This window comes from Monodon monoceros, unplaced genomic scaffold, assembly GCF_005190385.1.
Source record: "Monodon monoceros isolate NGI ecotype Baffin Bay Population unplaced genomic scaffold, NGI_Narwhal_1 Super_Scaffold_3, whole genome shotgun sequence".
In the NCBI taxonomy this organism is placed as follows: Eukaryota; Metazoa; Chordata; class Mammalia; order Artiodactyla; family Monodontidae; genus Monodon; species Monodon monoceros.
The window spans coordinates 26812660-26839261 of record NW_021703780.1 but is presented as its reverse complement, the minus strand read 5'-3'; the positions used below and the strand labels follow the sequence as shown (position 1 = coordinate 26839261).

At 39.0% G+C, this 26602-nt stretch overlaps 1 protein-coding gene across 1 annotated transcript in view; it reads left to right on the top strand.

Annotated features, from left to right (window-relative positions):
• The window catches only part of TFAP2D (transcription factor AP-2 delta), a 55068-nt gene extending 35500 nt beyond the window's left edge, over positions 1-19568 (top strand). Inside the window, exons 7-8 of the mRNA XM_029243978.1 lie at positions 49-162; positions 19181-19568. Coding sequence (XP_029099811.1) covers positions 49-162; positions 19181-19400 — 334 coding nt within the window. The 3' untranslated portion in view covers positions 19401-19568. The remainder of the gene's footprint in view (positions 1-48; positions 163-19180) is intronic.
• Positions 19569-26602: the final 7034 nt, after the last annotated feature.

The window sequence follows — 26602 nt, the reverse complement described above, 5'->3', positions numbered from 1 at the left end:
AAGCCCCGTCTCAAGAGTTCAACTTTAATTTTGAATCTTTTATTTTAGACAAATTTGTAAAGAATTTCAAGACCTCTTGAGCCAAGATAGATCACCGCTGGGATCCTCCAGACCCACTCCAATTCTAGACCTTGACATCCAGAGACACTTAACACATTTCAGGTAAGAATCGTTTTTCAATTTGTTCAGACTCTCTTTTAAATTGTTAAAACCATCTTTATTAACCCAGACATGTTTGTAGTCCTATCACAGTTCCATTTAGAGATAAAACATATATATATATATGGTGACTGCCTGAAATTTTTGAAATTCCAAGCACCTAAGATCAAATTGTAAAAATAGTTAAAGCATGAAGCATTTTGGATCAGAAAATTTATATCTTTGTGTGATTTCAAAGAACCTGTGACTGTGAGCACTATTATTTCAAACAATAGCACTTTTAGATCAGGATCCTGAAATCCTTTAAACAGTTCTTTACCTTGATTAGGTGAATCGTTGAATGGGCAGACGATGTGATAGAAACTAATGGGACATCCTAGACTGATTTTCCAGGAGTACGCTAATGATTTCTCTGCAGTTAGAAACTGCGCATGGTTCTTAAGTTAGATCACACAAGCATATTTTAAAGAACCCAGGATGTATTATTGAAAGTATATCTTAAATTTCATTTTCTGAAATTCTTTGGAAGAGGATAGACTATTTTCCTTGGTTAATTTATGCCCTGGTTGCAATGTGGAAATGAACATGATAATTTTTCAGGTGCCTTCCAAATGTTAAACTCTAGAATTCTAATGCCTACATGACATTTCTTATCAATAAAAAATTTTATTTATCCTCTTTTTATTATTATCATTTAGTTTAAAAAATCAATGCTAAGGAAAGACCAACATAATTAAATTTCAAAATGCTTTCAATACCTCTCAATGATTATAATGCTTTTGAGGAAGATATTCTGTTATACAAAATAATGGATATTTAAGTAAGTTGGAATTTTATCTGCAACATCAGAGACTTTTTTTTTTTTTTTTTGCGCGGTACACGAGCCTCTCACTTTTTGTGGCCTCTCCCGCTGCGGAGCACAGGCTCCGGACGCACAGGCTCAGCGGCCATGGCTCACGGGCCAAGCCGCTCCGCGGCATGTGGGATCTTCCTGGACCGGGGCGCGAACCCGTGTCCCCTGAATCAGCAGGCAGACTCTCAACCACTGCGCCACCAGGGAAGCCCCATCAGAGACTTTTAAATAAAATACTTAATTTTTCATCATGTCACAATACTCCTCAAGGTGTAATAGACACCTCTCTGAAGATTAAAGGCTTTGTCTTCTAAAAATGCACCAAATGTAGGATAAGTTCCCAGGACTTTTCTTCTACCATTCAATTGGGTTAGTGAAGGTGAGTGTACTAAAACTGGGAGAAAGCGTAGTGCTCAAAAGTTAAGAGCAAAAGGCTTTGGAGTCAAGAGAATGGTCTTCAAATCTAGACCCTTAATACATCTGAGCTGGGTTATTTGGGGTAATGTATGTACTCTTCTCAAGCTTTTCTTTCCCTAGCTTTTAATGGAATAAGAACCGCTCCATTACATGGTGGTAGTGAGCTAAAATGAGAAAATGAATACAGAGTAAGCATTCAATAAATGATATACTGTTTACTGTACCACTGATCCAAGTTTAAAAAGTACAAACTTCTCTACTATCATATCTGTACAAATTTTTTCCACATTTTTATTTGTATACATACTTAAGAGATTAATAGTTTTTACAGAAGTTCAATTCACAGCTTAATAATTTTTATACAAGTTCAGTTCTGGATTTAAGGAAGTTTGTTGAATTACAGATTTACTCCAAGAAGGAACTTACTGTTGGAATACAGAGAACTGGGGCTCTCTGTCATGTCTGCTAGGTCATTTCCAATCACAGAGGTCACAGTCTTTATTGGACAGTGAGCTGTCCTTTTTCAGCCTCAAAACAGACTACGGCATCAATGGGTAAATTGGATATCAGCTACAGTGTAAAATAAATAGGCAAACTATTTGTCTGTTTAGCGTATGCACAGTCTGCTAATTTGTTGATACCTGAGTCATCTGCCAACTTAATGCCACAGAACTCTTTAGAGAAAACTTGAGCTGAATGTTTCCTACATGTGCTTTATATGCTCTTTGGTTCCTCCCCATGCAAAATATAGTAACAAGCTAGTCTAGAATTACCCAGAGAAGCTAGTCTGATGTTTCCTAGAGAAAAGCTAAATATATGGTAAATTGTTCCTCCTCATTCTCTGTAAAAAAGAGAGATTACATTTTGGGTATAAAACTCTCGAGAAGATATATGGCTGCAGATTCTCAGTCACAACAATTTGAAATGTACAGCCATATCTTAACACATTTAACATTACATGGTATATCTACTTATAAATGTATCACCTATAAAACTTTGGTATTATTATTGATATGTTGAGTAGTTTGCTATCAGAAAGTTACGACTCCCATTTATTATGCTTTTGTAATGTTTGTCAGATTTTTTCATATATTTTGCTTTAACTACATTCTGATTATTTATTTAGATGAAATCTTCTGGATTTCACAATGGCGGGTAGTATGACGTTACAAATCACTTAACCAAAATTCACTTTACAGCAAATTTCCTTAATTATATCTTTTTAAAAAATTGTGGTTAAAAAAACACAACACAGCATTTACCATCTTAATCATTTCTAAGTGTTCAGTTCAGTAATGTTAAGTATATTCACATTGTTGGGCAACCAGTCTCCACGATTTTTTTCATTTTGCAAATCTGAAACTCTATAGCCATTAAACAACAAATTTCCCCTTCCCCCCAGCCCTTGGCAACCACCATTCTACTTTCTGTCCCTATGAATTTGACTAAATACTTCAAATAAGTAAACTCATACAGTATTTGTCTTTTTGTGATTGACTTATTTCACTTAGCATAATGTTTTCAAGGTTCATCTATGTTGTAGCACATGTTAAATTTCCTTTCCTCTAAGACTGAATAATATTCTATTGTACATGTATACCACATCTCGCTTATCCAGTCATCCATTAGTGGATACTTGGGTTGCTTCTACCTTTTGGCTATTGTGAATAGTGCTGCTCTGAACATGGGTGTGCAAATATCTTTTGAAGATCCTGCTTTCAATTTTTTTGGATATATGTCCATAAGTAGAATCACTATGTCTATGGTCATTCTATTTTTAATTTTTGAGAAAATGTCATATTGTTTTCCAATGTGCCTGCACCATTTTACATTCCCACCAACAGGGCACAGGGTTCTAATACCTCTACCTCTTGTTATTTATTGTTGTGATTTTATTTGCGGGGCAGATAGTAGCTATCCTAATGAGTGTGAGGTGATATCTCATTGAAGTTTTGATTTGCATTTCCTTTATGATTATGATGTTAAGCATCTTTTAATATGCTTCTTGGCCATTTCTATGGCATCTTTGAAGAGCTCTTTATTCACATCCTTTGCCCATTTGTAAATCTGGTTATTTGCTTTTTGTTGTTGAGTTGTAGGAGTTCTTTATATATTCTGGATATTAACCCCATATTAGATATACAATTTGTAAATATTTTCTCCCACTCTGTAGGTTGACTTTTTATTCTGTTGTGTTCTTTGATGCACAGAGGTTTTTGATGTAGTTCAATTTGCCTATTTTTATTTTTGTTGCCTGTGTTTTTGGTGTTATATCCAGGAAATCCTTGCCATATCTAGTGTCATGAAGCTTTCCCCCAACTGTGTTTTCTTCTAAGAGTTTTAGGTCTTATGTTTAGATCTTTGATCCATTTTGAGTTAATTTTTGTATATGGTGTAAGATGTGTCCAACTTTTTTTGCATGTCTTAAACAATATTCTTTTAAACAAAAGTTTTAAACATGGTTGACATTTCCAATTAAAATCCAAATTTAAGTCTCTTGATGTAAACCGAATTTAAATGTGTGTGTTTTTTTTGGTTTTTACTATGCATTTATTAAAAGTAGCCTCAATAAAATATCTTAATAGGACTGTAAAATCAACTTGTTGCCTGACCTTGGAAAAATACCTCACACTTTAGAATTGTAGCTCTTAAACCTGGGTTCATAGTGCAATTTCCCTTAGAGCTTTTTAAAAGTCTTGAGGCCAAAAAAAAAGAAAAAAAAAGCCAAAAAAAGTAGACAAAAGGGAATTCCCTGGCTGTCCAGTGGCTAGGATTCTGTGATTTCACTGCCGAGGGCATGGGTTCGATCCCTGGTTGGGGAACTAAGATCCTGCAAGCTGCATGGCGTTGCCAAAAAAAAAAAATCTTGAGGCCTGAAGTACACTTTTAAAGATCTGATTCAATAGGTCAAGTGAAGAAAAACATTTCTAATTCTTTTTTTTTTTTTTTGCGGCACGCGGGCCTCTCACTGTTGTGGCCTCTCCCGTTGCGGAGCACAGGCCCCAGACCCGCAGGCTCAGTGGCCGTGGCTCACAGGCCCAGCCGCGGATGGGATCTTCCCAGACCGGGGCACGAACCCATGTCCCCTCCATTGGCAGGCGGACTCTCAACCACTGCGCCACCAGGGAAGCCCTCTAATTCATTTTTAAAGTGACACTGAGAATTATGTAAAGTTCTGTCTTATACTCTAATGAATTAAAGAACTTCTACATCTATTATCCTGCTAATAATCTGGGTAACAATGTGTTAGCATGGAAGATGTCTCTTTCATAATTTCCTACTGACGGTGGTAACTTTAATTTGATAGAAGCATCAGCTCAAGAGAAAAATGTGTTAGAAAGGAAACATATCACATCTGACGTTGAAAACAGTCCATTAGCAGAGTCTGATTTTCCACTGTTTTTGCTGAGTGCTGTCTGGGAAAGAAGTAAGGAGAGAGTGTGACTGGATAAGCATAGAGACGACTCTGATTAGTAGCATCAACTCGTGCTACTATTTTATTTCGTCAGAATCTCCTTCCCAGTGCAAACCACTTGAATTACATCTTCCAGGGTGGCTGATTTGGTACCTGGAGAACGATGGCTTACTTTCAGCAGATTGAATATGTCTAGGTAGAGCTAGGGAATGATCTGGCCTTGTAAAGCCCAGATAACTACTTCCAGTTTTCTGTGGTAACTGACATATCAGGGTGCTCTGGGAAACTGTGGGGAGAGTAGTGACCCTTCTCGTGATTGACTCACAGCCTGGAAAGCTGCTCGTTTCTATCAAAATGACAGGAGGCAGGTTTATCCATTATTTATAATTTACTGAGTACCATCCAAAGTGTATATTGCTTTAGAGAACAGAGCAGACACCACAGCATCTACTGGAAAGGGGAAGACGATTGATTGAAATCTGCGGAAGTCCCCACAGACACAGTTCCCTGGAATGGCAATGGCAATTAGACCAAGGTGGCGTGGGGCTTCATGGACAGAACAGACTCAGCTCAGATGAAACCAGAGCCCTAATTTTCTGAAATGTTAGGAATTCCCTTCTTTGAGCTCTCAAGAAATCTTAATAACTTTGCCCTTCTTTGTGTCTTATGGTCTCATAATATCCTTGAATCTAACGTCAAGCAAAAGCACAAGCACGTTGAACAACGTAAATAAGGGGAGGAAGCTAGACTATTTTTAATGCTCAGTTCAGAGAAAACAACCTGTTGGAAAAATGAGGTTGTTTTCTTTCTCAATACCCACCTTGGGAGCATGATATTTTACTGTTTCTTGTATTTTACTGTGCTAAGGGCAGGTGGTGCAAAGATGGCCAAAGGATTGTCCCATCTTTAAGTACTTCTGAAGTGGAAGACAGTTACATACAAAGACTTAAAATATAACATAGAGAGACTATAAGAGTGTTAAGTAGAGTGCAGGTAATTACCTGGGATAATTGGGAAAGGATTTCCCCCTTTTTTTTTTACTGTAAATATTTTTTTATTGAAATATAGTTGATTTACAAGACCGTGTCAGTTTCAGGTGTACAGCACAGTGATTCAGTTTTACATACATATGTATCTTTTTTTTTCAGATTCTTTTCCCTTATAGGTTATTGCAAAATATTGAGTATAGTTCCCTGTGTTATACAGTAGGATTTCCTCTGTCTATCCACAGTACTTAGCACATAGTATGTGCCCAGTACCTATATGTTACTAAATGTAGAATACGATACTAACTCTGTTTTGTCTTGGATATATTCTCCTCTGCTTCATTCCCAGGGCCTTGGTGTTTTCATTGGACCATGGGCTGGGGAAGTGAAATGTTCAATGTGCTTAAATTCTTCTATTTGAGTCACAAAGTATACTGACATCACATCTTCTTAGAAATAGACCCTCCTACAACTCCCGTAACGCTTTGGAAGTAAGAAATGCATAGGCTGTCCCCGATGCCTGTGTTTGCTGGTGATTACATTCTCCTCATTGATTCTCAGTGTTGGAAGGCCCCTTAAGTTCCCCACTCTCCTCCAACATTTGAATCTTCCCTCCAACATCCCTGTCAAGTTGTCACCCATCCCAGGCTCTATAACTTCCAGTGATAGGCTGCTCTTTTCGTGCCTCGGCATCCCTTCTATCTCTGACAACTCTATTAGCAATGCCTTCCCTCCGTTGGAGCAAGATCTGTCTCCCTAACATTCCCACTCCTTGGGGGCCCTGTAGAGTCAGTTTAATCCTGTTTCCCTCCCAGTTTCTAGAGGCAGCGCTCATGTCTCTCTGAATTTTCTCTTCTTAGGCCGTTCATCCCCCTTCTCTTTGTGTTCTACGTATGACATGCATTCCAGTCAACTCAACTAGAATCTTCTGAGTGCTATGTGCTTGACAACACACTGAAGATAGGATGTGTATCTCTATTTAAATGTGAGCACGTCTTCTCCAAGGAGCCTAAGATGTGTATAGTTTTTGTTTTTTGTTTTTATTTTTTCATTTTCTTGGGATGGGAAAATGGTGGGGAAGGTAACCAGGAGTGGAGGATTTTATTAATCTTGTGAAAGCATTTTTAGTGTCAGAAGAGAAATGAAGAAATTTCAATTAAATCTCTAATCCCAAAAGAAAACATCATAAAATAAATTACATGCCTAGGCTTAGGTTTAAGAAACAGAATTATTGACTCCTTCAGGATGTTCTGCCAGTTCAAGGGGACTTCGAAGACCATTTTATTTAAGAATGTTGGAAATAATAGGCCTGAATTGTGAAGGAAAAAAAATCCTATGTTTTCCACACTGAAGCTCCTTTATGTAAGGCTGAAATTAAACTTTAAAACTTTAACCTAGACTCCAAAAGTGCACTTACATTCTCAACTGCAAAGAAAAACATACCTGTAAGTGGTCTTATTCACTACTTAAATAAAAAAGGACAGCCTGTATTTACATAAGAGAAAAAATCCTCTTTCCCTTGAAGTAAAACTTTCAATAGAAAAAAATGTAGACTATAAAATAAAACAGGCAACAGTTTTCACTTCCTTAGCAGATAAGTGGAACCATGATGCCCTTCTTGCACGAATCTACATTAAATTACCTACCTTTACTTAACGTTAAGCAGGAAATTAAAGTGTAAATCAGTTGCCAGTATTTATTGTCCTTCACAAAGTGCGTGGCCCCGAACCAAATGCTGCAGGAGTTATGAACATAAAAACATCTATTGCAGGTCATTTGATGACATTTTAATGGATTTTTAGGTTCAGCACATAGGAGACTGGTAATTCAAACAAGAGAAACCAGAAGCAACTGTTTCTAATGAAAATTTGCAAACATTGTCCCCTAACAATTACATGTGAATAATTTGGTAAATTTGTATTTAAATAATTTCTATCTTTGTTGATCTGTGGGTTGGGGGAGAGACAGCACGAAATCATGGGCAATACTCAGAATGGATGTCAGGGCGTCTAGCTCAGTCTCCTCTCGGTTTCCGGCTGGAAGTGTGGATTTAGAGCAGACATTTACCAGTCTGGCCTCTGCAGGTTCATCTGTAAATTGACAACAGTTAACCTGGATGATCTTGAAGGCTCCTTCTAAGCTTCTTTATTCCATTCTCCATTTACTGCTCAATCAATCATTTATGCTGTGTTTCCATGTGATCTCACTTCCTCTCTCTGTTTTAGCAACTTGTTCATTTAAAAAAGTCAACAGCTGATGGAAACCATATATTTGGTGGTGAGCACACTGTTGTATATACAGAAGTAGAAATATAATGTGCACATGAAACTTACGTAATGTTATAAACCAAGGTTACTTCAATAAAAAAAATTCCCCAGAAGTCAACAGTTGACTAAATTCATCTAAGAGAGCACGAGTCCTCAGCTTAGCATTTTCCTTCCCCTATTCTACAAAGAAAATATGGATTGTCTGATAGGGAGAAATATAAGGACATGGTTAATTTATCCCCCAAAGCTCTATTTCCATATGTAAAAAATAGGGTGGAGATATCAAAAAAAAATGTCTTTACCTTCAAAAAATTGACTTGGATGTGATTGACTTTGGTCTCTCCTAATGTGTGTGCAATGATTATACCCTTAGCTTCCTTTGCTAATGAGATGGAGTGAAGTAAAATGGAATCACAAAGACTCAATCCCTTTGGGACCTCAGAGTAAGTGGCTGAGAAAAACAGGAGAAATGTGACCTTAGAGTGGTGGATAGGCAATCACGTCTCCCAACCTGGCAGAGGTTCAGGACAGTCATAAATGCACTTCTCCAAAGTGAGTTTCATAGTCCCATGAGCTGCTCCTTGAAAGTGTGTCATGGTCAAGTGTTTTTTTTTGGCTCAAGAAACCCTGACTACCATACTCCTCTAGAGGTACGCCAACAAAATTGGCATATTATAAGCTCCCCAAACTGTTTTTGAATGGAAGGAATGCTTAGCTTCCTGTCTCCAAAACTTGATCACAGAAACTGTTTTTTTCTCAGAATACCTATTAACATTCCATGGAACTTAGGCTCTGCAGAAGTTCTTGGGGGAAATGCTGGAAAAGTTCGTCTTCCTCTTTTACCTAGGGAGGTTAGCCAACCCGGTATTTAGGTGTCATTTCTTGGCTCTAAGGGAACACGCCTAACTCCCTAGCTACACTTAAACTATTCAGTACTGTTTCTAAAATACTGATGTTTGGACGCATCCCAAACCAATTAAATCAGGATCTCTGGGGTGGGACTCGCACATTGGCGTTTTAAAAAATAAACTCCCTGGGTGATTCTTGCATGTATCTAAGGTTGAGAACCACCAGCTAAAGAAACCATAGAACATTTGTGGGTGCTGACAAGGCCTTGCTAACAAGTGGGTTGCTACTCACTGCCAGAGAACCATATACCTTAATTATGCACCTCAATTAAACTCCATTTTAAAAGCCCTGGGGGCTAGGGGATAATATAATTTATGTAGAAAATAAGCACAATCAGTCAGTTTCCTTTTTCTCTGCTTCCTCAACCAGTTTGGCTAGAAAGGATAGATGCCATCAAGTTCTGGGTGCATAAGACCCAGCTGCTTTCCTCAGGCTGAGGTCTCTTCCCATGACCTATATTCAGGAGTTGTGCCACTTCAGAGAGATGAAGCATCTTCCCCTCATGGTTCTGAAAAGAACTAAGGTTTTGCAGAGAAGCCCCACAATCCTTTGCTGGTGTTCTCCAGGGTCTGTCTCCCAGCCTCCTGCCCTCATGGCTGTTCTCATGAGTGGAAGAAGGCATTTTTCCATCTGCCACCTAAAAGTAGTGAGGAGTACAGACTGAGCCTCAGGCTACAGTTGGACCTAAACCTGCAGTCTCTGAATAATCCAGGAGAGAAGGAAAAGGAGGCTTGTCTTCCCTTTAAATCTTGCTGCCTGCGTGCCTCCCAGAGGCCGGAAAGCAGAAATGAGGTTGATAACAGTGGCATCTCTATGCTATTCGGAAAATCAAAGGTACATGAGACCAAACACCCACTGGAATGATGCAACATAACAAAATAATAGGAACAGTAGCCCAAACTATTTCAACCTTTACACACACCAAAAACTTTTCCAGATAGAAAGTTGAAATTTGACAAAAAAAAAATCAGCTTTTGCTTTAATTATCTAAATGACGATGGTAGAGTATTTTCTCTTGATTTTCAGTCTTCTAGCTTGTAGTATAATAGTATCTACTACTTCCAGCTTTTTGTATCCCAAAAGAAAGCTAGAAGAATCCGTCCTTAGTTGTCAGACACAACTGAGTGAGGCAGTCCTCAGTGGCAAATAGGAATGAGACTTTTATTTTCCTTTTAATCCTGTTAAATCAGTGTTCCCTTAGTAGGTGGAAAGGATGCGTTTGAGCCCAGGCCCAACTCTTTTTTTTAAATTCAAGTACAGTTGACTTACAATATTATATTAGTTTCACGTGTACAGCACAGTGATTCAGTATTTTTACAGATTATACTTTATTGTTATTATAAGATAATGACTGTAATTCCCTGTGCTCTACAGTATATCCTTGTTGCTTATCTATTTTATACAAAGTAGTTTTATCTCTTAATCCTATAACCCTAACTTGCCCCTCCCCCCTTCCCTGTACCCTCTGGTAACCACTAGTTTGATTTCTGTATCTGTGAGTCTGTTTCTGTTTTGCTATAGTCATTCATTTGTATTATTTTTTTAGATTCCACATATAAGTGATTTCATACAGTATTTGTCTTTCTCTGTCTGACTTATTTCACTAAGCATGATATTCTCTAGGTTCATCCACATTGCTGCAAATGGGAGGTTTTAATTTTGTGTGTGTGGCTAATACATACCACATCTTCTTGGTCCATTTATCTGTTGATGGACAGTTGGGTTGCTTGCATATGTTGGCAATTATAAATAATGATGCTCTGAACATTGGGGTACATGTATCTTTTTGCACTAGTGCTCTCGTTTTTTTTTTCTGGATATATACCCAGGAGTGGAATTGCTGGATCATACTGATAGCTCTATTTTTAGTTTTTTGAGAAACCTCCATATGGTTTTCCACCAATTTACATTCCCATCAATAGTGTATAAGGGTTTCCTTTTCTCCACATCATCACCAGCATTTGTTATTTGCAGACTTTTTGATGATAGCCATTCTGACAGTTGTGGGGTGATGTCTCATTGTTGTTTTGATTTGAATTGCTCTAATAATTAGCAATGTTGAGCATCTTTTCATGTGCCAGGCCCAACTCTTGCCAAGATAGGAAGAATTCAGGGGAAGATTCCATAGGAATTTGCTTTAGGCTATGTTTTAGAAAATTGCCTGAGTGGTTTAATTTGAATTCGTTTAGACAAATCAATTAAAGTAATGATAAAACATTTCCGAAGGACAATTAGAGCAATATGGAAACAGCTTTGTACCATGTCTCTAGCGGACAAGAAAGCTGGTGAAATGTAAACCATATTTACTTAGATTAAGGAAAGTTAAGCAGCTCTTGTTCCTCTGGTATATGTTCATTCAGAATCCTATATTAACCTATATTCCAAGTAAGCACTGAAGCTTTGGAGAGTCTAAAGATAAATATGTAAGGCCTTGTCCACAAGCAAAAGAAATTCATTTAGCCAGAGATCACAGGGAGTTTGTGAAATTTCTATTATATGGAAGTCTTCTGATAATTCCTCATCATTAATGTCAAATAGTTTGTAAGTATAAATACTGTTGGAGTTAAAGATGGGTTGTTAATAACACCTTATTCGCAAAATTACACAGGGAAAAAGGAGAAAGGATTATAATTTATTCTTTTTCAAATAGCAATCTCTTTTCTACCATCCTCTATTTCCTCTTTCATTTCTGTCTCAATTTCTTCACTTTTAATCCCACTGATAGAGAATACATTTTGAACTGTTGCAGTATATTTTCCTTTAAAAAGTTAAAATCTATATCTATAGCACGTATTCAGGTTAATAAAAACAGTGTTAAGTCAACAACATGTACATGTGCACGCACACTCAAACAAACACCGTCTCCCTAGAAAGGGTGGTTCTACCCTGTGGTATCTCTCCAGCTGCTGAGATGTGAACACACTTTAACACTTAGGGGGAAAGTCAAAAGTAGAGCTTCACCTCTGGATCCAGCAAACAGCCAATTTGAAGAGATGGTTTATGTGGAAGAAAGATACTCTAAAGAATGTTAATTAGGAAGTCTAGCAAAATAGGAGTTTTTAAAATCATGAATAAAATTAAGAAGATGACTTAAATATAAGTTACATTTTCTAGAACATCAGGTGCATAAACTTCAACAGTCTGGCTTTTCTCAGCAGGTGTCTGTCAGAACCCTGCTCCTCAGGGTGAAATAGGAAAATTAAATCAATGAGCTGGAATCTGCTTAGACAGAGAGAGAATAGTTCGGGGTAAATGGAGTTCTAAGCCTGACTAGCTATGATCTGAAGCTCACATTTTGATCCTCCCTTTATGGTTTAGACTTACTGATTTGGTGTGCCTTTTCCCTAAGAATTGCTTGAGTCAACTCTCTCCCTCTCTCAATATACTGCAAACAGATATGTTTTCCTTAATCTTTCCTAAATTTCACATCATTGATTTAGCCCACCAACTAAGCTTTTTACCAGATGAAGGTATTTCAGCACTTCGGTTCTGCTAACCAGTGCAGGAATTTTTCTCTCTGTTTTAATACCAGCCATTAAGTTACAAATCCATGACGCTGTCAATCACATTGTCAATTAAGATGTGGAGGAGAGTGGGATTAATGGGAAAGTCTTGCAGCACTCCACTGGAAACTGAGGACCCTTTAGCCCTTGTTAACTCAATTATTACTGAAGCCATGCAGCATTTCAGCGATCACTTCTATTTCTTAAATATTAGCCCTTAAATTAGTAATAACCCATTACATGAACAAACTGCAATAATCCCATTCAATGGAATACCTACCAGCAATAAAAAGAAATAATCTATTGATAAACACCAAAACATGGATGAATCTCAAAATTATTAGGCAAAGTGAAAACAGACAGTCATAAAAGTCTATAGACTTCATGATTCAATTTATACGACATTCGGGGGAAAAAGTAAAAACTATAGAGATAGAAATTAGAACACTGATTCCAAAGATCTGGGGGTGGGGAAAGTGCATTGACCGAAAGGGATCACGAGAAAATGTTTTGGGTAATGGTGGTCATTACACAACTGTATGGGTTTGTCAAAATTCAACAAACTATATACCTAAAAGGGCTAATATTATCGTATGTAAATTTAAAGTCGGTATACCTGATTTTTTAATATATCCCATTTTAAGAAATTCGTTAAGGACTAATTAAATGTAGTTTAATAACCTAGAATTTCTAAAATCTGTCTCTTTTCTCCTGCTTTAATTATTAAGGCACGTTACTCTGTCCCATTTCACTACTTCCTCCCCATTTTCCATGATTTTTCAAAGGTTACCTAACCACTCAAGTGTCTCAGAAACACATGCCTCTGTTTTCTTTATCCTGAAATAGGAGTTTCCTATACTTGAAAAAAAAAGTTGCAGTTCCATTAATACCATTGCCAGTTTTAAAGATCAAACTCTTTGAAAAGAAAGCGAAGTTTCTTAATTACCATTGAATCTTTCACTTGCTAAGGTAGCACTCTCTCCCCCAGGCCTCTCTCTGCATTGTTCCTCTTCCTCATTCTTGGAACAGAACTTCAAACTAAATCCTATAGGCCTGGGCAACAGAGTCTCCTGAATGAAACCGAGGAAACTTTAGTCTTTGCTAAGTCAATTATTCCATACACGGGAGTCCCACCTCTTCTTCCTCAAGGCTGCTGCCTCCTGGAAATGATAAATGCCCAGATGCTGGCAGCAGACGATGTCAGGTAGAGTGTAGGTTGACAGTAGGAGCGCTCTACCTCAGTCCTGTTTGTTTTAGTTGTTGCTGTTGCCTGGTGGTTTGGTTTTATTTTGTAACAACCCTTCGTATTTTTCTTGTGTTAAGATTAGACTCTAACTTTCTTTTAAAATTTAATTTCATTTATTTATATTTTATTTTTGCCTGTGTTGGGTCTTCATTGCTGTGCGTGGGCTTTTCTCTAGTTGTGGCGAGGGGGGGCTGCTCTTTGATGCGGTGTGCCGACTTCTTACTGCGGTGGCTTCTCTTGTTGTGGATCATGGGCTCCAGACACACGGGCTTCAGTAGTTGTAGCACGCGGCCTCAGTAGCTGTGGCACTTCGGTTCTAGGGCGCGCGGGCTCAGTAGTTGTGGTGCACGGGCTTAGTTGCTCCGTGGCATGTGGGATCTTCCCAGACCAGGGATCAAACCCGTGTCCCCTGCATTGGCAGGCGGATTCTTAACCACTGTGCCACCAGGGAAGTCCAAGACTCTTAACTTTTATTACCAGTTTATGGTAAGAACTCAAGCCACAGATTGTCGGGGATACATATAACATCTTATTTGCCACTTATGTTAAAATCTAGGATACTTCGATGATCACTTATGCTCTAAGTGATATGGCTGCATATAGCTCCCACTTTGATGATGAGATCTTACCCTCACTTATTTTCTTCCCATTGTCTTCTCTGGGCTCTAGTTTTACGTTTTTGGTGGGGAATGTTATTCCTTTCTCCTCAGAATTCTATTTAAGTTTTCTCATCACTTTGGCAAGTTTCTATCCTTTGGCAGGAGCTCATCTTTTTCAATATCTTAATCAAGGGAACAGGAAGCTAACTCCTTTTTTTCCAGTATCATCCAAGGTACTTTGAAGGTTGAGTGGTTTTTATATTGGCTGAAAAAAAAAGAGGGAGGACAAACAAAGGTACACAAGCAGGAATGACCATCGTAGGTTTGAGGATAGAGAAGAGATAAGCCTTTCAAAAATAAAATAATAGAACATATGATTATAAAGGGTGAAGGAAGGAGAGCTGGAAAATGCAAATACACTAAGAAATCTGATACAACATTTGTATTGTCTGCCACTGTTCAGCAAAATGTTTTAAACGTTGCATGAAGATGATACACCTAGAACAATGCTGATTGTCTCTCTAGCTTGTCTACTTGAGGACAAACTTTTAGATGAATTTAAATTTAGAAGGACTTCTATATTTTGACAACCTACTTCAAACCATCATGGCTGCTGTTTAGCCCAGGTAATATTCACTTGTGAAATGCTCTCTGATATTAATCTGATGAAAATAGATGCAAATGCCAAATATAACATAAAGATTAAATTTGTGGCTAAAAAATAATATTTTCTAAGGGCAAAAAAATGACGTTATCAAAGATTTTAGAGATTTGACTATAGTGTGTTACCTTACAGATAGATGACCTTAGTTTATTTTCTGTCTAGGACTGAAAATCAGCCTCTTCTTTCTGTTTTTCTCTTATTTTTCTGTAGACTCTACATTATCCCTTTTCTCCTTTTCATATGTCACTGTGAATGAGATATATACCTATTTTTCTGGAATGGCTGGGGCTAAAAGAAAAACATGACATTCCCAGAAATTCTTTTAATCATTCTGTGATTTCACATTTTGTTCTGTGTTGTTCTCATATAATATTAGATTAATTATTTAGATTCATAAACCTTACTGAAAACTCCTAGAACAGAGGCTATACCTTGCTTTTAGCATCATCCTGTGTAGTGTTCCATGCATAATTTTGATGTGCAGGTAATGTGAAATCAAGGACATTAACAACATTTGCATAATGTTTTTTATGCTGAATGATAACACTTCGAGTCCTTACTTTTCTTTTTTTCTTTTTTTTTTTTGCGGTACGCGGACCTCTCACTGTTTTGGCCTCTCCCGTTGCGGAGCACAGGCTCCGGACGCGCAGGCTCAGCGGCCATGGCTCACGGGCACAGCCGCTCCGCGGTGTGTGGGATCTTCCCAGACCGGGGCACGAACCCGTGTCCCCTGCATCGGCAGGCAGACTTTCAACCACTGCGCCACCAGGGAAGCCCAAGTCCTTACTTTTCTTATGTTGACTATTTCACAGTTTGAGACTTATCTGTTGAGATAAGTGGATTTTCAACATCTATAACCTTCTGTCATGTCCTTGGTTTTAAGAAGTGTGCCATAAGCATTATAGCAGTGAATTGAAGCTTAGTGCTGGAAAGAAACTTGCAGATGTTTTCATCAGACTGTTGTTGTCTTACAAGGCTACATAACTTCCCACAAATCACACAGTGCCCAAGGTTGAAGGCAGTGTGAAGAACTCTGCACAAGGAGGTCTCAATCCAGGGCAAAGGTGACAGTGCAGTTTACTAAAGACTAGGTACATATTTTAGAAGTAAGGAAGGCCATCAGTCAAGGAGGGATGCCAGCCTGAGAATTTTTCATTATGGCAACCACTCTTCTCAACATGGAAAAGTAAAACATTTATACAGACCCACCTACTTTGTATCTGGCCTTTTAGAACCCTGGTCTTAGACAGGAAAGTGAGGAGGAATGATCTTCCAGGTCTACAAGTCTGCCCATAGAACAAAGTTAAGTTAGAGAAGCTGAGCTAAAACTGCCAACAGAATGCGATTTCTCACAGAGAAGGTGTAAAACGCACCCACAGCCTGAGAGGAACATAGATAAGCACAGAGGCAGTACGGAATTTCTCAGGCAGATTATTCAATATTTCTGGATATCAGTTTCTTCACCTGTAAAATGGAAATAATAATACTTACTTCTTACAGTTGTTGACAGGATTATGTGAGGGGGTACAGAATAAAGCAGTTAGAACAGGGCCTGGCATGTGGTCAGGACTCAAATATTGGCTATTAACCTTAATGTTTACCCAAGTGGAACTAAATTCTGTATATTCAGCCTAGATGAAAAGGGGAGTCACAACTGAGAGAACACGGCAATAGAGAGGAAAAACAAATTATCTAATGGTACGAGGAGCCCTGAACAGGAGTGAAACAAGAGAAAAGAGGCAGTTTTTGCCCAGGGCCAAGCATCTAGACACTAATAGATGGCTTCATTTGGTTCTTTTTTGCAGGTGCCGCCATGATTAGTTCTTCTAGCACTTCAGTTAATTCCATTTATGTCCTTCCTCCCTGATTAAGTCCTAAAACATTTGGATTCCACTCTACTTATATCATTGGAGAAATAGAGCTGAAGTCAGTTTTCCTGCTCAGCAATGCAACGTATGCATATGCTTGAATTATGATGATGCCTTATATTACAAACTTTGGTATACATAGTTGGCAAAACATTGACCAGTCTTGTTTTCTAAATAATTGGAGACTGAAATCTCTTTTTCTTTTTAACATACGTTAATTATGACTTAGGCATAGGGCAGGCTTTGTAAAATGTCTGGATGAAAGATGGTGGCAACCTATAAAATATAAATGACATGCGGAAAAATTTACTCTCACTGTGAACGTTCCACAGCCAACAATAGTTACCATTTATTGGAGCACTTCCTAAAAGTCTGGCATCGTCTTGAGTCTTATGTGTGTATTAACAGAGCAACAACTCCATGTGCTAATCTTTTTATTATCACCACTGAGGCATATCAATAGGCTGCCTGAGATCCTAAATCCCTCATCTGCAACATTTTAAGATCTTGTAATTTTTGCCCCTAAAGATTACATACCCTGGGCTTCCCTGGTGGCGCAGTGGTTGAGAGTCCGCCTGCCAATGCAGGGGACGCAGGTTCGTGCCCCGGTCTGGGAAGATCCCACATGCCGCGGAGCGGCTGGGCCCGTGAGCCATGGCTGCTGAGCCTGCGCGTCCGGAGCCTGTGCTCCGCAATGGGATAGGCCACAACAGTGAGAGGCCTGCGTACCGCAAAAAAAAAAAAAAAGAAAAAGATTACATACCCTCAGAAGGATAACTAGCTAGTTAACAGATTGTGAAGGATGGTACTATTTGATTTTAAAACTGCTAATGGGACTTCCCTGGTGGCGCAGTGGTCAAGAATCTGCCTGCCAATGCAGGGGACACGGGTTTGATCCCTGGTCCGGGAAGATCCCACATGCCGTGGAGCAACTAAGCCTGTGCGCCACAACTACTGAGCCCACTCCCCCTAGAACCCAAGTGCCACAACTACTGAAGCCTGCTTGCCTAGAGCCCGTGATCCACAACAAGAGAAGCCACCACAATGAGAAGCCCACGCACCGCAACAAAGAGTAGCCCCCGCTTGCCACAGCTAGAGAAAGCCCGCACACAGCAACAAAGACTCAATGCAGCCAAAATAAATAAATAAAAATTAATTAATTAATTTTAAAAACTGCTAATATCACAATAAGTGTAACAACCTTGGGCTTGTAAGCAATTAATGGCTTCATATATTGAATATACAATATATATGCCATGCTATTTATAGATAGATATAATATATGCATGATATATGTCAGTCATGTTTTTCTATATTTTACAAGATATGAGTTATGGGGAGAACCTGGCAGTGTCACTTCAGAAACAATGGACGCAAATGAACCATCTGGGTGGGTTTTGTTCACAGAAAGAATGAATCTACACTTATGTATTTGTTCAGCTAGAGATGATATTTGTTGTGGTTGGAAGGGCTACCGATGCTGAAGTTGCTCCAACCCTCCCTATGCTGGCTCACTAGTTATGATTATTAATGAATTAGTCAGCTGCGGAAACCCCCAAAAAGAGTGGCTTCCATTAGATAGAATTTTATTTTTCTCTCATTTAGGAGACTGGAGGTGAGTAGGTTCCTGCCATCTTGTTTTGTCCTCAGCTGCACAGCTCCATAGCTATTTTGAGAGGAAATAGAAGGCACACCCTTTCTTTTTAAGCAGGTGGGAATTGCAAACGTCACTTCCTCTGTGGTCTATAGTGGAAGGATTAGCTCTGTGTCTAAACTTAGCGGCAAGGAACGCTTGGGAATGTTGTCTCCAGCAGGATGGCCTTGTGCCCAGATAGAGCTCCATAACCTTGAAGAAGAGAAGAATGAAGTTAGAGGAGCAGCTAAACACCAGGCACACTCAGCCAATTTTGATCTCTTCTCGTGTGATATATGCTTATATAAGCATATGTGCCATTCTTAAAAACGAGATGATTCCCACACTATAGAAAGTTGTATTTTCTGGCTTTCTTAATGAGATCGAGACTCAGAGTCAAGCCGTGCGTTAAACACTCAGAGCTGCTAATAATTAGTGCCTATCAAGTCTATCAGTGACGTTTTCTTCCAGATAGTCCCTGAATTTCTTATTGTTCAGAGCAATACATTGACTTGCGTCTGCCTTCCACAATGCTTGGCGCCGTTTCGGATCACAATAAATGCCTGTTTAATGGACTGTTCTGGATTAAATGGGGGGATCTGTTGCCCCATATCATACTGCAAATTGCTCATCTCTTTTTCCTACCGCTTCTCATTTCCAGTTTGATCACTCATGGCTTTGGGACCCCAGCAATATGCGCAGCCCTAAGCACTTTCCAAACAGTCCTCAGTGAAATGCTAAACTACTTGGAAAAACACACTACTCACAAAAATGGCGGAGCGGCGGATTCTGGCCAAGGACATGGCACCTCGGAGAAAGCCCCCCTGCGGAAAACTTCAGAGGCTGCTGTGAAAGAGGGCAAAACAGAAAAGACAGACTAGCTACATCAAACAGAATCTATTTCCAGAGAGTCTTGCTGCTGATATTTTTTCTAATATATATATCATTGAGGGTGATTAATCTTCCGTGGACCAAATCTCTGCCCTCCCCCAACCCTCCATAAAAAACAAAAACGGAAATGAAAACTGAAACAAAAAAGGACAAAACCAAAAAAAAAAAAGACACAAAAAAAAGGAAAAGAACAGTGTAACTGTGTGATGAAATTGTCACCTTTTAATTTTATGTTATGATAAACTCCTTTTGTGCACGTAATTTATTGTTCGGAATTATATACATCACAGTTTTTAAGCACTTCTGGACTTTGGAGAGGCAGCACATGCTTTTTCACATCTAACTGATGCACTTTCCTATCCAACTCTGTAGTTAGGGATCAGAAAGCATGACCAAACTGGACTCCACCACCAGCGCATACAGCGCCAGTCTTTCTTGACTTAATCCCCTATAACAAAACAGTGCCTCTTTCCATTAAATAGACCAATCTGGCAATCAATCCATCAATACATGCTTTGGGAACTGAAAAGGGCAGTCATGAATCTTTGTTCTGTGAATTGACAGCAATTTAAAAATTTCGGTCACCGCTAACCCACTTAACTACCAGTGCCTTGGTGGTATTTAAAAATTCCAGAAAACTCTGTCCCCTCTTTGTGTGACTATTCCACCCCACCCTAGGTCCATTTTTTAAAGAAGAGACTCAGCAGAATATTGAAGAGAAAAAAGATGACCTCTCCTATCCATTCTCCTCACTTCCCCAACCTAACTGTTCAAGGAAACAGACTGCATATACTGGGTCAGGGCAGGCTGGATATAGGAAAGGGTAGCTTTGCCACTTGGGGTCCTGACGGAAAGCTGTGGTATTGTCTTGCCTGGAAAAGCAAGGGAATAGGAACAGCGATCTTTCCAGGAAGCCCTGCCCCTCAGAGACAGAAGAGGAGCCCAGGGAACTAGTGGAGGCCCCTCAAAGTGTTAGCGGCCAATGATTGTATGGTTAAAATGACAGCCGTTATTCTTTTTCTACTTTTGTGATTCTGCTACCTGCCTGATAGCTGTGTTCTGAACCGTTAGAGGCACAGAAGCATTCAGGTCTGTGTTCAATAAAGAAAACAAAAACAGAATGATCAGAGAAGGCTTTTGCTTTTAAGATGCTTCCTTTTTTCATAGCTTGTTCTTAAGCTTTATTGTCCTGTAGTTATAATACTGAAAACAAGAGGTTCCTGGCTGCAAAGGCCAAGGGCTAATTGAATGAAAGTTCAGACCATTAAAACTTGAATGTGTCAAGAAACCTGACTGGTACCACATAGTACTAACCTTTCTACTGTTAACAGTTTTCAAAGTTCTAAGCAAATAAAGATGTAGGCCATCGTCTATGAAAAAAATTATTTAAAAAATATGTGGACTCCAGACATCGTTTAGCATGAAAATATTCTCCTCTCGTTAACATATATCAATTACTTTCAGAATGTCTCTGCCACATTATAACCCCATGAGGAATATTATTATTTTTTTAATTGAGAGAAAATTGCTTAAGAATTTTCATCAAGAGATCACAGAAAATATTTTTACCTAACAATAATTCTTAAAATGATTCGACTTTTATCTTCAATCTTATACAGAAAAGAGGAACATAATCAATGAATATCCAAATTTTCTAGACTAAATTCAGTTAACAAAACACACTAGTAAGGAATTCTATAATAAAGGGGTTTTATAGTTACACAGTAGAAGAATTTAAAATAAAGAAAATGTAAAAGTAATGAATTGTGACTTCATGAGTTTACCTAGTTCCATTTTTTAAATTTTACCATTATTCATGGCTTTAAATTTTTTTGAAATAAAATAGAATAAAGCTGAGATTCTGCTGCAGTTCCAAATTTCATCACAAAATAACTTATTTCCATTTACATGAAAATTCTCATACTGTAAAATATACATGTGAAACAAAAATGATGAATATTTCAGTTTAATAAGTAGTAGGAAAGCTATATACACATAATGTGGGCTACTAATATTTCCTTAATGAAATTTCCACATTGACTTTTATTCCTTTTATTATTAACAATACATATGTATTTAATATGGCATTTTCATATGCATATCTGCTAAGTACTTAATGTAGTTATATACCATGTCAAATGTTTACCCATAATCGGATAAAAAATTAGATCTGGCTTATAGTACCAGCTTACTTCTCAACCCATAGTTGTGACTAGTTGGGGTTCTTAACACCTCAATGGGGTGTTATTATTTATTAGCCTTGGAAACAGAAGTATAACTATAACTACAGTGCATATTATTTACCAGGATTTTGGGTGTCTTCAGAGCCTTAAATGGACAGCACCCATCATTTAACTTAACCAGCCATTAGGACATAAGTGAATTAATGGACTGGTCATGTTTAGAGTAATTATTTATTATCATATTTAATAGACATTGTTAACATACCTACTTTTGCCTTGTATATAAGGTACTCAACACTTTTTAAATAAATGAGTAAATGAATGTGTGTGTGTTCTTTGTCCGAAGTGGGCCAAAGGACTTTTTACTTTTGATTTTTTTTTTTTTTTGATACCCATTGCTTCAATCTGGCTGGCTTCTTCCATGGTAATTTATGGATAACACATTTTAATGAACAGGGAAATATTTCCACTCTATCAATTAGTTGCAACTAGATGCATTTAATATAAAACAATAAAAACAAGTAGGTAAGTATCATAATTTCAACAAAAGTGAAGTTATAATTTTTATCAGTATCATAGTTTATAGTTAAGGAAGGTAGGTCACCAAAATCTGATTTTCAGTGTTACAGTCAATAATAAAGCAATGAAAAAGCTTTCCAGATTAACTACCACTGGCCAAGACAATTTGTCCAAACCTCTCATACTTACTCAAAATTAATATACTTAAACTTAGGAAAAATGGAGTCAAACTCCTATAAAAAGAAATGTTCATTTTAAGGCTGTTTCAATAACCAATTTAAATGCCACTTCTATGGTTATTTCACTAGAGTTACCATTTGACTTAAGTTTGGTGGTTCTCGAAAAAAGGAAAACTCTGAATTATTCTCTATCTTCTTCTCTGGAAAGATCAGATTCCTGGGAAGATGCCTAGTCTATTCTCCTGCACCCTTCTTTTCAGATGCTTTAAAAATGGGTAATTCTTTCTGGCTTTGCAGTTCCTTTTTCCTTTCCCTTCTTTGAGGGTGAGTTTTCTTCACTGTCTAAGACAGAACATGACCCTCTAGCACCTATGAGCATCCTGACCCTAGTGTGACAGTGATAAGAATTTGACTTTTGTCACCTGGTGCTTAAAGTAAATGTGTCAATGAATTATCCTTGTTAAAATGAGTAAAACAATATAATTTCATTACACTATACTTTCTTCCTTTTGGGCTTCTTTGGAGGCATTTTTGACCAGTGCAATTTTTAAAATGTATCAGCATCCTTTACACAATGAATATGCCATCTCCCTACAAAGGCCAAGTCAATATATGAGAGGTGACCTGACATAGTGACTAAAAGCGTAGACTCTAAAGCCAAATAACCTGGGTTCAAATCATGGATCTTTCGTTTGCTTCTGTGTGGCCTTGGGAAAATTGCTGAACCTCTCTGGGTCTCCATTTCCCCAACTGTAAAATAAGGATAAGAATAGATACCTACTCACAGAACTACTGTCAGAATCAGAGTTAATATATATAAATTGCTAAGAGCAGAATAGGGGCATGGTTAGTGCTATGTGAGTGTTAGCTATTGTCATTAATACTTAGAGTTGGGACAAACCATATTTTTTATCTAGATATCAGTTTCTCCTCAGTTTGTTGAATCCTTCCTATATGTCAGGCTCTGTCTTAGAGACTGAAGATAAAGCGAGGAATAAAGCATTTTTCTTATGAGTTTCTCGCAGTCTCCTAGGAAGATCCCAGCCATCATAATATGGTAAGTGCCCTGATGTAAATGTGCACGAGTTATCCCAACACAAACCAGACCCAGGTCCTGGGAACTGAGGGGAGGAGAGGGGAGAGGGAGAAATCAAAGGAGGGGTTGTAACGGTGGAAGGGAAGGGAAAGGTGGAAACCAGGAAGAGGAGACTTTACGGTTCTGGGCGAATTAAAAATATTTGGGGCAGGATGTGATTTTGAAAACTAACCAATGCCATTTATATTTCTGGTTATTCCTATACCTCCGCTCCATTTTCGAGGGCACCTAACATTTTGTCCATACTGCCTCAGGGAAGGAACTTGACCCAAGGGAATGCAGGCTACAAAGGAATTGAACTTTTATACAAGTTTTCAGTTTCAAAATCCTAGGCCTTAAGGAGGACTTGAGGTTTAAAAGTATATCCCGGACCTTTTTCCTTCCTCCGCAGAGACACACACACACACACACACACACACACACACAGAGACACAGACACAGACACATTGGAGCCCATAAAACAGTTCCCAGTTTGGTGAAAGAAGGAGAGGATTAAAGAAGAATTGAAGAAAGGGTAGCTATCGTTGCATCTCTCTGAGAAGGGGCCATATCCTGGGGGTGCGCCTGGTGATAGAGGGAACCATGTCTTCACCCCAGAGGAAGATCCAGGGAGGAAGACCACCCAGTATCATGCAGAAGCAGAGGTGCTGTCTATGTGGGGTGTGTCTAGGCAGATGGTTCTCAGACAACCTCACAGGGTTTCTCCCAAGAAGATTCTCTCAACATGGCCTGGAGAGACCAGGATGATGTGTGTGGGAGCAGAAAACAAAGAAGCAGCTATTCCTGCAACCCATAGAGATACAGCAAAAAAAAGGATATTTCAGGCCCACCCAGGAGCAACCCAGGTAGCGGGCAAGCAATGCAGGTTGGACCCACGTACACACAGGAGGAACATGACACACATGTCAATCAAAGACCAGATGGGATATTCAGATGTACCACTTGGAGTCCAGTCAGGAGAACAAAAACCTTTTTAGGGATTTCAAAGAGAGAGGATTTAGTAATGATAACAGGTGAAACAGGTGTTAGAAAGTTGAAAGAGGAGAAAATGAGACACTGAATCACCAAAATACTAGTAATTTGAAAAAGTAGTGACCACCCTATAGATGCGCGAACAAAAGGAAAGAGGTGAGGTTACCTGAATCTGGGAGCTTGGAAGAGGGCATCCCCCTCCCCACAGTTGTTGCTTGAATGTCTGAGATTAATGCTGGTGGTACCTCTGAGGGGGTAGAGTTTGGCTAATGCTGGGATTGCAAAGAATCTGGAGGCTAGAGCCATAACCTTCCTATTCTGCTGGAGGGTTGGGGACAGGAATCGGAAATACCTGGAGCATCTTTCTGTCTCCTCTTCCTTCGAATTCTGACCAGTATCTCCCATTGTCAGAACCTAATTAGAAGCTTGCTGGCAAAGGGTTATGAGAAAGATAGTTTCAGAAAGGCAATACAGAAAGGTGGGCATCCCTGCAGCTGCCAGCATCCACAGATGGCGATCCAGGCCACATGGTCCCCCACACAGTTTGCTGGTACATAAACCCTCTCCACCCAGTTCTGGGACACAGATGCAAACCAAGAGGACCCTGAATGGACTGAGATAAAATTTCTGCCACGTTTAAAATGAAGGCTCAAATATATATAAAATAAAGTGACATTTCTCATATATCCAAACTGACACAAAGACATTCATACCTACTACTTTTAAAAACTGTATTTCAGCTACTTCCCATGTGCATCGCAGAGGATTCAAAAGGACCAAGACACTTAAGAAAATTTGAAATAACCCCCCATAAAAGGCAGAAAAAAATAAAAATAAATAGGGCTTCCCTGGTGGCGCAGTGGTTGAGAGTCCGCCTGCCGATGCAGGTTCGTGCCCCGGTCCAGGAAGATCCCACATGCCGGGGAGTGGCTGGGCCCGTGAGCCATGGCCGCTGGGCCTGCGTGTCCGGAGCCTGTGCTCCGCAACGGGAGAGGCCACAACAGTGAGAGGCCCGCGTACCGAAAAAAAAAAAAAGCTAACTGTATGCGTAAATATTAGTATCATTTATCTTCCTACCACACCCATTCTCCCTGGGCAATATCTTCTTGTATAATTTCAACTATCATGTCTTTTCTTGTGGCAAAGACCAATAGCCATCTGATGAAAGTCCATTGGACATTTGTCCTGGGTTTTACCTATGCCGAGGGTTGGCAAACTTTCTCTGTAAAGGGCCAGATAGTAAATATTCTAGGCTACACAGGCCATATGATCTCTGTTGCAACTACTCTGCCATTGTAGCATGAAAGTAGCCATAGACAATATGTAAGCAAATGGCCATGACTGTTCCAATAAATCTTTATTTACAAAAATAGGCATTGGGATGGATTGGAGCACGCATTCCTGTAGTTTGATAACCTCTAACCTGGATTAAATTTCTCAGCATTTCCTGCTGTTTGTAGCTATATGATTAAGTTCTCTCCATTGGAGGAATAGAAGTGATATTTGCCATGTCCAGGTTTTACCAGTAAAAACCAGCCCTGTCCTTACTTTGCTTCATGTTATGTCCTCTTCTTCCTGCTGCATGAGATGACAATGAGGCCCTAGGGCAAGAATTCTCAACCTTGGCTCTACTGGACCTTCATTGTGAGGGGCTGTCCTGTGTGTTGTAGGATGTTTAACAGATCCTTGGCTTCTATGTACTAGATGCCAGTAACATCTCTCCTAATTGTGACAATCAAAATTGTCTCCAGACATTGTTACATGTATCCAGGGGGAGAAAATCACTCCTAGCTAAGAACCACTGTCTTAGAGTTGCCAAAAACACAAGATGGAAAGTACCTGGATCCCTGAATGACCATATGGAAGAGAAGTGCACATTTCTCCAAGCTAAACTTCTACTACATTAAACCACTGAAATTGGCGGTGAGCATGGAGGGTAGGAGGGTCTATTTGTTAGCCTACCCTAACACAGTACTGATGAATTCCAAATCCATATCTCCACTGGTTTTCCAGCCTCTGGCCTTGCTCTTTTTTATTCCATTCTCCACACCACAGAAAATCATTCTGAAAAGCAAATCTGATTTGCACATCGCAAATAAAACACTTCATGGCTTACTGTTGCCCTTACAATAAAGTCAAACTCTTCTAGAAGATTTACAACATCCTTCTGACCTGGCGTTTGCACTCTTCTCCAGCCTCCTCCAGCTTTATCTAATATCTCTGTTTCCCCCATCACATTCCCT